Below are 11,165 nucleotides of genomic sequence, written 5' to 3' on the forward strand. Positions count from 1 at the left end.
AATATTGGCACATTTTGGATTTCATGAGAGCTACACATTTAAAAAAAGTTGGGACAGGTAGCAATAAGAGGCCGGAAAAGTTAAATGTACATATAAGGAACAGCTGGAGGACAAATTTGCAACTTATTAGGTCAATTGGCAACATGATTGGGTATAAAAAGAGCCTCTCAGAGTGGCAGTGTCTCTCAGAAGTCAAGATGGGCAGAGGATCACCAATTCCCCCAATGCTGCGGCGAAAAATAGTGGAGCAATATCAGAAAGGAGTTTCTAAGATAAAAATTGCAAAGAGTTTGAAGTTATCGTCATCTACAGTGCATAATATCATCCAAAGATTCAGAGAATCTGGAACAATCTCTGTGCGTAAGGGTCAAGGCCGGAAAACCATACTGGATGCCCGTGATCTTCGGCCCTTAGATGACACTGCATCACATACAGGAATGCTACTGTAATGGAAATCACAACATGGGCTCAGGAATACTTCCAGAAAACATCGTCAGTGAACACAATCCACTGTGCCATTCGCCGTTGCTGGCTAAAACTCTATAGGTCAAAAAAGAAGCCATATCTAAACATGATCCAGAAGCACAGGCATTTTCTTTGGGCCAAGGCTAATTTAAAATGGACTGTGGCAAAGTGGAAAACTGTTCTGTGGTCAGACGAATCAAAATTTGAAGTTCTTTTTGGAAAACTGGGACGCCATGTCATTCGGACTAAAGAGGACAAAGACAACCCAAGTTGTTATCAGCGCTCAGTTCAGAAGCCTGCATCTCTGATGGTATGGGGTTGCATGAGTGCGTGTGGCATGGGCAGCTTACACATCTGGAAAGGCACCATCAATGCTGAAAGGTATATCTAAGTTCTAGAACAACATATGCTCCCATCCAGACGTCGTCTCTTTCAGGGAAGACCTTGCATTTTCCAACATGACAATGCCAGACCACATCCTGCATCAATTACAACATTATGGCTGCGTAGGAGAAGGATCCGGGTACTGAAATGGCCAGCCTGCAGTCCAGATCTTTCACCCATAGAAAACATTTGCCGCATCATAAAGAGGAAGATGCGGCAAAGAAGACCTAAGACAGTTGAGCAACTAGAAGCCTGTATTAGACAAGAATGGGACAACATTCCTATTGCTAAACTTGTCTCCTCAGTCCCCAGACTTTTGCAGACTGTTATAAAAAGAAGAGGGGATGCCACACAGTGGTAAACATGGCCTTGTCCCAACTTTTTTGAGATGTGTTGATGCCAAATCAACTTATTTTTCCCTTAAAATTATACATTTTCTCAGTTTAAACATTTTATATGTCATCTATGTTGTATTCTGAATAAAATATTAAAATTTGAAACTCAAACATCATTGCATTCTGTTTATATTCTCAATTTGTACAGTGTCCCAACTTTTTTGGAATCGGGTTTGTATTTCCTGATTCCAACCCTTGACATTTCTCATTTGCCAGTTAAAGGCAAAACTATTTTTTTATGTTGAACATGTAAATGTAAATTTATATGTTGAACATGTATGTAATCTGTTGAACACATATCTGACAAATTCATAGGGATAAAAAGAACACCTAAAAGCAAAGGGCAGTTTTCTTCATGAACACTTTTGTTATTATGATTTATTATGACTAATGATTATTTAAATGCATGCCTATGAACAGCTGATTAAATACTGTAAATATGAAAGTGCCTCAAAAACCAACAGTTCCCCACAGTGAGTTCTTCCAGAAAAAGCACAGACCATCTGACACTGAAGGGCTCTCCCAAACCTGCATCCTGCCAACACAGCCGGAAACACTCTGCTGTGTCAGCAGCCGTGTGTGTGTGTGTGTGTGTGTGTGTGTGTGTGTGTGTGTGTGTGTGTGTGTGATGAGGGAATATCAGCTCCCTGTGCTGTATAACAATACAAAAAATAAAAAGGGGAAAAAAAGGATTTTGACATTGCATGATCTCCAGGATTCATGCAATGCAATTTCATGATAATGAGGTCAAATTGTTTTAGGTTTTGCAATAAACTAGGTATTGTGGCAAAACACTGCAGTCATCGGGCAACTGGTGGATTTACATAAGACATTGGCTGCAAACTACATGTTTCATATCAAGATAATTCTCTCCTGTTACATTGTTAAAGCCAAATCTGAGGGTGGATGAGGTATCTCCAATTTATGCAAGCATAATTTTCAATGTCACAATTCCTATTCTTCTGGTCTTTGAATGGGTGGAAAGTTCATTGTGCTATCTAATGAACTTTAGAGCAGGTACTTACTGTAGGTTTAGGTTTATGTTCAATGGGTTTGAACATAATGGTATTATTAAATAGTTATTACCCAGTTATTGAAATTACTAGTAAGTATACACTACTGTTCAAAAGTTTGGGGTTGGTACATTTTTGTTGAAAGTCTATTGTTCACAAAGGCTCATTTAAAAAAAAAAAAAAAATACTAAAAAAAAACCCAGTAATATTGTGAAATACTGTTAAAATTTTCTATTTTAATAATTGTAAAATGTAATTTATTCTTGTGATGGCAAAGCTGAATTTTCAGCAGGCATTACTCCAGTCTTCAGTGTCACATGATCTTTCAGAAATCATTCCAGTATACTGATTTGCTGCTCAAGACACATTTTTATTATGATTATCAATGTTGAAAACAGTTGATCTGCTTAATATTTTCATGAAAACTGTGACGATTGTTTTGTTCAGGATTCTATGATGAACAGAAAATGATTACTAATCAATACTAATACATTTAACTAATAATAAATGAAAATAATACATTTAAAGTATTAGGGATACAGGGATGACATTTGTGAAAGATACAGTTATATTTTATAACACTTAAATATAATCTTTCACATTAGTGTTTTTGAAGATTAACATTAAGGGTAACACATTACAATATGGGTGCACTAATATGAAATAATTCATGCCTAACTAATGCACAGATAATCATGTGTTAATGCATGACTCATGAAGAACTAAACCATTAATTAATGATTACTGCATCAGCAATTAATAAAGAGTATATGATTAATAGATTAAGTAATACTTAATCTATTAAGTAAAACACATTAATTTACACTTTTAGTTAATAAAATATGTTATTCAGAAATTAAAACATTATGACACATTTAATAACAATTAATAACAACAGTATATAGTTTGTATATAGTCAACAGTATATAGTTGATATGTTTATATGTACTGTGCTGTTTACATACGCACCCATTGTGAAGACGAATTTACTCTTTGAGGACAAATAAAATTGATCTATCTTTCTATCTAGATAAGTGCATGTGCTTCTATAAGTGACTGTGAATCTGTATCTCTTATATCAGGTGGGTGGTCACACCATGCTACCCATCCGCTGGATGCCCCCAGAGAGCATCATGTACAGGAGATTCACCACAGAGAGTGACGTTTGGAGTCTGGGTGTGGTCCTCTGGGAAATCTTCACCTACGGCAAGCAACCCTGGTACCAGCTCTCAAACAACGAGGTAAGACATCAGATGTTAACTAATCCTACAATATCTCATAAGTAAGTCTCATAAGTAGGGAGGGAAGTTTGATTATTCACACACATTGATTAGTACTTCTTCATTTGCGTTCAACCTGGTACCATGTAAATACTACTGTTTCTAGGCAGGCCGATGCACCTTGGTGGAGCCTGCATTCAGTTGTCATTCTGAACTGTGTTTGTGCTGCCTCCTGCAGGTGATCGAGTGCATCACACAGGGTCGGGTGTTGCAGAGACCTCGTACTTGCCCCAAAGAGGTGTATGACCTAATGCTGGGCTGCTGGCAGAGGGAGCCCTACATGAGACTCAACATCAAAGAAATCCACAATCTGCTCCAGAGCCTGGCCAAGGCATCGCCTGTTTACCTGGACATCCTGGGCTGATCTGTTTGCCAGTATGGGTGTGCAATTGTTAGTAAGAAAGAGTGTGTGAATGCATGGTATAAAAGGAGTAAGGGGTGGAATATAATTTGAGTGGTTGTATATATGTGTGTGTGTGTGTGTGTGTTCATAAAAATGGCTTGTGCTTCAGCCTTCTCACCACATAGACTAAAGGCCTTAAAGTTGACTGTGTGCATTGCTTTGAGTTTTTCCACGTCTGGACATGTCCATATCTGTACTGCATCATTGTGTTTTCTAAAAACCCCAAATGGTCTACAGACGGAAACATCTGATTGTTGTAAATATGCGTCAGAGACAATGTAGACCTTTTGTTTAAGAACCTTTTTTAAAAAGGTAAGTCGGTTTGGGAAAGTTTACACTTGTTTTTCCTGTCACCATTTGTTTATCGAGATGGACAAAATTTGGACTTGATGAGGACCCAGTCATTAGCACAACGCTGATGACGCCCTGGCGACATTCTGGCAGATCGCAATACTATTCATACTGCAAATTATCGAGTAACAATCATGGAACTGCTATTCATGTTTCATTTAGATTTTTAAAAAAAAAAAAAAAACACATCTTATCTAATTTTAGACTATTCTGTGCCAAGTTTTGATGTCTAACGCTGAGGTTGATGAAAGGCGTTTTTGGACGTCTCAGTGCACCCCATCGAACTCAGTGCGAACTTTGTAATAGAAGCACAGCGACAAAGACGCCTCCCTTTTTTTTTTTTTTTTTTTCTTAGGAAGAGGCTTGAGGTTGGACACAGAGTGTTTGGAGTGAGCACAGAGGCAAAGTCACCAGCAGTGGCACTGAAGTATTTCCACAGACTTTGTTTGGCTCCCTGGTCATATGCGCTGAAGTTCTGAATCAAAGGGCACTTGTCTCTCGAACTGTGGTTCGAAGAACAATGGGAGAGATGCTGTTCTTGTCTCTTTTTTTAACCTTAGGGTGCTTACACACTAGAAAATGATCTGATGGACTAGAAATCCATCCAGGGTATTTCCCAACATTCGGCCCAATATGCTGGGATAGGCTCTCCCTACATAGGACAAGCGGTTTTGGAGAATGGATGGATGGAAAGAACTTGGGCAGTTTGAAATCAAGCTGGAAATACAGTCAATTGGATTTCTGAAAGCACAACTGGACCCGCCTCCCAGGGATTCTCATTGGTCTACGGATGCCTACGTCAGAACGCGTTGCAGCCAAATTCCAAATTCTCTCCACTTTTGGTCACAGAGCATCAAAATCAACGAATTCCCAGCATTCTCCGACATAGCATAGACTAGTGTGTAGGCACCCTTAATCATCGTCATGTTGCAATTTGATGGAACTTGCCTTTGCAAAGACTGAAGATTTTTTCTTACATGTTTCTGGGGAGAACAAACCATAGATGTTATCCATAATGCAACAAACCTGCCTGAACAGCTGGATTTTATTTGCTCTCTGATTATTCATTATTATCTGTTTATGTAACAACTGCGAAATAACTGCTAAATAATATTTGTATGTGATAATCTATGATCGATTTGTTTTCGATGTATTGTGGTCCGTTTCAAAGCGATGGGCTTGGTGGGCACTGTGAAGTGAATGTTCATGTGAGAATGGCACAAGTCGTACTGTCCCTGAGGTCACGACAGGAAGACCCTATGAAGGGACCGTCCCGATTCAACTTGTGTTTCAACCCCACCAAACAAGTTACCAGAGGAGGACTACAAAAGACTGAATGGAAACTAGAATTGTCATATGACATTATACAATGCTTTTGGAAAGTATTTAGAAACTTAGAGTCATTTTTTCACATTTTATCATGTTGCAGCCCTATTAAAAAAGAAAAATTACATCAGTCAACACTCCTAATCCAATAATGACAAAGAAAAAAACTTTCCAAAATTATTAAAAAGAAAAAACTGAAATATCACAATGATGTAAGTATTCAGACCCTTAACTTAGTACTTGGCTGAATCACATTCGGTGCGATTACATCCTCGAGTCTTTATGGGTGTGAAGTCGCAAGCTTTGCGCACCTAGATTTAAGGAATTTCTGCCATTATTCTCTGCAAATTCATTCAAGCTCTGTCAGGTCGGATGGGCACTGTTGGTGGACAGAGATTTTCAGGTCTCTCCCAAGACGTTTGATTCATTGAGTTCAATTTCAAGCTCTGGCTGTGTCACTTGAGAACATTCAGAGTCGTCCCTAAGCCACTCTTGCGTTGTCTTGGCTGTGTGCTTAGGGTCAATGTCCAGTTTGGAGGTGAACCTTTGGACCAGTCTAAGGTCTTGAGGTTTTCATTAAGGATATCTCTGTATTTTGCGGTTTTCAGCTTTCCTTCTACCTTGACCAGTTTCCCAGTCCCTGCCTCTGAAAAACACCCCCACTGCTTCACTGTTGGGAGGGTATTGCACAGGTGACAAGAGGTGCCTGGTTTCTTGGTTCTCAGTCTGAGAGTCATTTAGGTGCCTTTTATTGTGGTACTTTTTTCTGTCTGCATTGAGGAGAGGCTTCCGTGTAGGAATTATAGAGGCTGCTGGGCCTTTGGGGACTTTCAATACAACAGGATTTTTTTGTAGCATTTCCCAGATCTGTGCCTCGACACAATTCTGTCTCTGAGCTCTGCAGTCAGTTCATTTGACCTCATGGCTTGGTTTTTACCCTGACATCAAATCACCCTTAGGTCATCCGAGATGTAGGTGATTTTTTTATTTCTTCACTGCAGTTATCTGTGATTCCTATAATGGAAGTCAATGGGTGCTGTCACTTTGAGTTAAAAAAACAAAACAAAAAACATGCAGAGAAAACAAAATTAAAGGGTTAGATAATGTCATTTATTGCCCACCCTCATGTAATTTTGCTCACTTGGGAAGAATGCCTTTTCACATATTCCCAGTGTTGGAACTCATACGTCTTTATGCGTCCGAAAGCTTGCGTTTCAGACTGCTGTGAACGCACTTAGGTGTTGTAAATAATGGTGTAAATAAATATCCAGTTTCTTGCACAGAATAATCATTTTGCTTCTCAAGACCTCAATGCATCATCAGGAGCCGCAGATATTAATTTTGATTTGTCTGCATATGTTGTTTTTTTTCTTTATCTCAAAGTGATGGCATCCATTGACTTCAATTATGTGAATAACCGAGGACCACAGTTTCAGCTATAAATTTTCTTTACTGTTCTACTGAAGAAAAAAGTCACCTTGGATGGCCTGAGGGTGAATAAATTAACAGCAAATTTTCATTTTTGGGTGAACTATCCCTTTAAATCGACAGGTTTGTGCATTTCCAAATCATGTCTAATCAATTAAATTTGCCACAGGTGAACCCCAGTCGAAGTGTAGATATATCTCAAAGATGATCCAGAGAAATGGGATGCAACCTGAGCTAAATTTCAAATGTCTTAGCAAAGAAACTGAATACTTATGTCAAATTGTGATATTTCAGTTTTATATTTTTAATAAATTTGAGAGGCCCATTTAGAGTTAAGCCCATGACATACCAAACTGACAAAGAATTAGAGGCGAAAAAAGCTGAATGTGTTGTCACCTCGCATCGTCTGTTTTTGGGCCAAAAAATGTGAGCTTGAACACAACAGCCAAGTAGCTCTTAAGGCAGGAACACACCAAGCCTACGGTCGGCCGACAAAATTTTCTCAAGTGTGTTCCGCACTGAGTCGGCTGAAGTTGGTCCTCGTCGTTTTTTTTCCCTGGCCGATTCGACAATGTTGAATCGGTGTCGGAGCTCGCCGGTCCGTCGGGCCAACTGATCATTGATTGGCTGTTCAGCTACAGCCACCTGCTGGTACGGAAAGGCATTTCATCTTTCGCAGGCACAGAACAGACGTGCTACTTGGCCGTCGACTGTCGAGCGTCGATTTGGTGTCAGGGCAACTTTGGACCCAGGCGCTGCCGACGTGAGCCAACCCTGCAGTCTGCTTTCGTCGCCACTAGTTCGACGGCGTCAGCTTGGTGTGTTCCTGCCTTTAAGTTCTGTGCCTGTGTGAGCGGAAATAACTGTCTCTACCAGCAGGTGGCAGTAGTCTATAATTATCATTACAATTTTGAATATGATTCATGTTGATCAGTTTGTCTTCACTTTTAACATTCTAGATTAGATGGTCATTATAAAAACCCTGTGCAATCGCACACCCCATGTGACGGTTCTGTTATGTGGTATGGAGTGTAGACTGAGGTGAAAAAACTTAAAGGTTAGGTCACATTTACCACTTTGAATTTTCACAGAAATCCAGTCACTTCAATTGGAATTTCAAATGATTTCCCCCACGCAGATTTCAGAGTTTGCTGCATCAAAAAGCTGCTTGGTTTGAAAGTGACTACTGTGTGAGCTGTTCTCCATACAACACTACATTATTGAAAATGGACAATTTTTGTCCAAGACATTTCACTACTGTCACTGTACCTTAAGGGTGAAACATAAAAAAAAATGAAGGAATCTAAATACTTTCTGAATGCACTGTAGGTATTTCCATAGTGGAGTTTGCTAAGGCAAGCATCACTATTACTGTTGTTCATTCTTAGGGCTTACTTTAATATTACACAAAATAAACATTCGAGGCCAATCAAAACTAAATCTCGTTGAGTTCCTCAACCTGACTATCATTACTGTTGACTAACTCCAGGGCTACAGTACTCGACTTGTCCTCCTCTGCAGGAGTACATTTTTTTTTCTTCTCTCAATTCAGATTGATGGGGCTTCTCGTGGTCCCCAGCAACACATTTTGCACCAACTGACTGATGCTTCAGGGTGTGAAGTACTGGAGATGTGTTGCTTTGAAAGCATCTGTATATATGCAATTAGACTGTAAATATACATGAGCAGGATCAATCATTCTTTGTACACTGATGTCAAAAAAATCTTTCCAAACAGTCCATTGGCAGGACCTACTTTTAACAGCCGACATCACAAGTTTGTCGAACAGTGTCCAATCGAGTCAAGTGTCGGTCATTGCGGTCATGATCTTTTGAGCAGTGACTTATGACCTCTTAGAGCTTTGCACTTTCTTTATAGATGTACTGCTCATATTTTTGTAGTTTTCACCCTACAATTGTAAGCACTGCAAAAAAAAAAAAAAAAAAAAAGGAAAAAAAATGCACTGAAAGAGGTTATTTACATTGAAGGGGAATATTTGCTAATGTTACAGATATTGAAGAAATGCATTCGGTCAGTTGCGCAGTTTTTCTTCTGTTGTGGCAGACTGACTTTACATGAAGACTTTATTGAACAAACATGGCATTTTCTCCATTTTTTGCTATACAGATTTCTGTATGTTCTAATAGCCAGCCTGTACTTTATAATCCATTCTGTACAGTTCTAATAGATGTCTATATAAATAGTATGTTCTCTCTATATATTCTGTTTTAAACAGGCATCATGTCAAATGTGTGACATTGTAAAGAGAAGAAAAACACATCTAATGGGCCTCTGGCAATATGTGAGTGTAAATACAGTTTATTTTTCGTATCAGTGTATTATTTCCTTTTCCTGTAGTTGTTCATAATGAAAATACGATTTTTTTAATATCTGTAATTGATCAACTAGCCTTTTCCCCTGTGTAGTAAACAATTTGACGTTACCAACGCTTACTGCGCCCTTTTTTGTTAAACTGAGGGTTGATTCACATCCAGGGGGAAAGAGCCAAGAGAGCCCCCATCCTCATTTGATTACTGAAAAGCTCTTAACATTGTATATGAAAGAAGAACTGTGATTGAGCACTGGAACACTGTTTATGCATTATTTATCTTGTAACCCAAGATTTGTTTTTTTTTACATTTTGTGATCAGTTGGGTGAATCCCACTAAAACATTTCTTTGTCAAATGCAACCGTTTAGGCAACGGGAATTAGACATTTATGTTGCCCTATTCTTTTACTGGTTTAGATGGATTACTGGTTGTGAGTGAATGTGTGTGTGAGCGCGTGCTCCCGGCAGACTCAATCTCTCATGGCTTTAGGTGTCAGTACTCTATGCTTGTGCATCCTGTGAGAAGCTTCTCTGCAGTCAGTGGAAATGTTCCTTGTAATACTGTGCATTTAATAAAAGTGGTATGTCTTACAACATTGTTTATACGTTGCAAATTGTATTCATACCTTTAAAAGGTGCACAAAGCAGTTTACTTAAAGCAATAGTATTACAATCGAACCAAAATTTATTCAGACACCTTGAACATTTCATTCATTAATACAATTTATTCACTATGGTTTAAAAAATGTAATAAAATATGACTAAAAATAGATTTCAGAGTTAAACTGTCAGAAAAAAAATAAAAATCTTAATTATGTCAGATATCACTTAAGCAAAACATGGTCAGGTCAAAGTGTCTGAATAATTTTTGGTTCCAACTTTTTATCAATTTTACTGGTAGTCCATTATATGAAGAATTGAGTATAATGTGTCACAGTTTACTTTTATTTTGCTATCCTCACTTACATAAATGAACTATAGTGTCCTGCACCCACTAGTAAAAATATATAAAAAATGTCTGAATAATTTCTGGTTTGACTGATATATATATATATATATATATATATATATATATATATATATATATATATATATATATATATATATATATATATATATATAGGAATCTATCTATATACACACACATACACACTACCGTTTAAAGGTTTGGGAGCAGTAACATTTTTTTTTAATGCTTATGAAATGTTCACCAAGGCTACATATATTTTATTTGTTCAAAAATTCAGTAAAAAAAAATAAAATAAAAATAAAAATTCTGACAATTTAAATCAACTGTTTTCTATTTTAATATGTTTAAAAATGTAATTTATTTCTATGATGCAAAGCTAAAATTTCAGCATCATTACTCCAGTTTTCAGTGTCACATGGTCCTTCAGATCATGTAATATGCTGATTTGGTGCACAAGAAACATTAATGTTGAAAAGAGTTGTACTGCATAATAATTATGTGGAAAATAATGTTTTTTACCAGGATTCTTTGATGAATATAAAGTTCTAAAGAATATCATTTATTTGAAACCAATTTATGTAATATTATAAAGCCTTTACAGTCACTTTTGATTTAATGTACCTTTGTGTGTTTAATGCATCTGTGTGTATTTATTTTTTTTTGGGATATATATTTTCTCCACGTGTAGGAACCAGTCATTCATTGTCTTACAGATTTAAATAAAATGATGCATTCTTTCTGTCAAAACAATGCCATAAAATAAGGCATTATTTACTACTAAGAACTTAAGCTAAACTAATTTATCTTCTTTCTATGAATG

General features: G+C 37.5%; 1 protein-coding gene across 1 annotated transcript in view; it reads left to right on the top strand.

The window, feature by feature from the left end:
* ntrk2b (neurotrophic tyrosine kinase, receptor, type 2b) overlaps window positions 1-10,054 on the top strand; it is a 47,971-nt gene extending 37,917 nt beyond the window's left edge. The window contains exons 17-18 of the mRNA XM_067407376.1: window positions 3,340-3,498; window positions 3,716-10,054. Of these exons, the coding sequence (XP_067263477.1) occupies window positions 3,340-3,498; window positions 3,716-3,901 (345 nt within the window). The 3' untranslated portion in view covers window positions 3,902-10,054. The remainder of the gene's footprint in view (window positions 1-3,339; window positions 3,499-3,715) is intronic.
* Window positions 10,055-11,165: the final 1,111 nt, after the last annotated feature.

The sequence above is a fragment of the Chanodichthys erythropterus genome, chromosome 13, assembly GCF_024489055.1.
Source record: "Chanodichthys erythropterus isolate Z2021 chromosome 13, ASM2448905v1, whole genome shotgun sequence".
Classification (NCBI taxonomy): Eukaryota; Metazoa; Chordata; class Actinopteri; order Cypriniformes; family Xenocyprididae; genus Chanodichthys; species Chanodichthys erythropterus.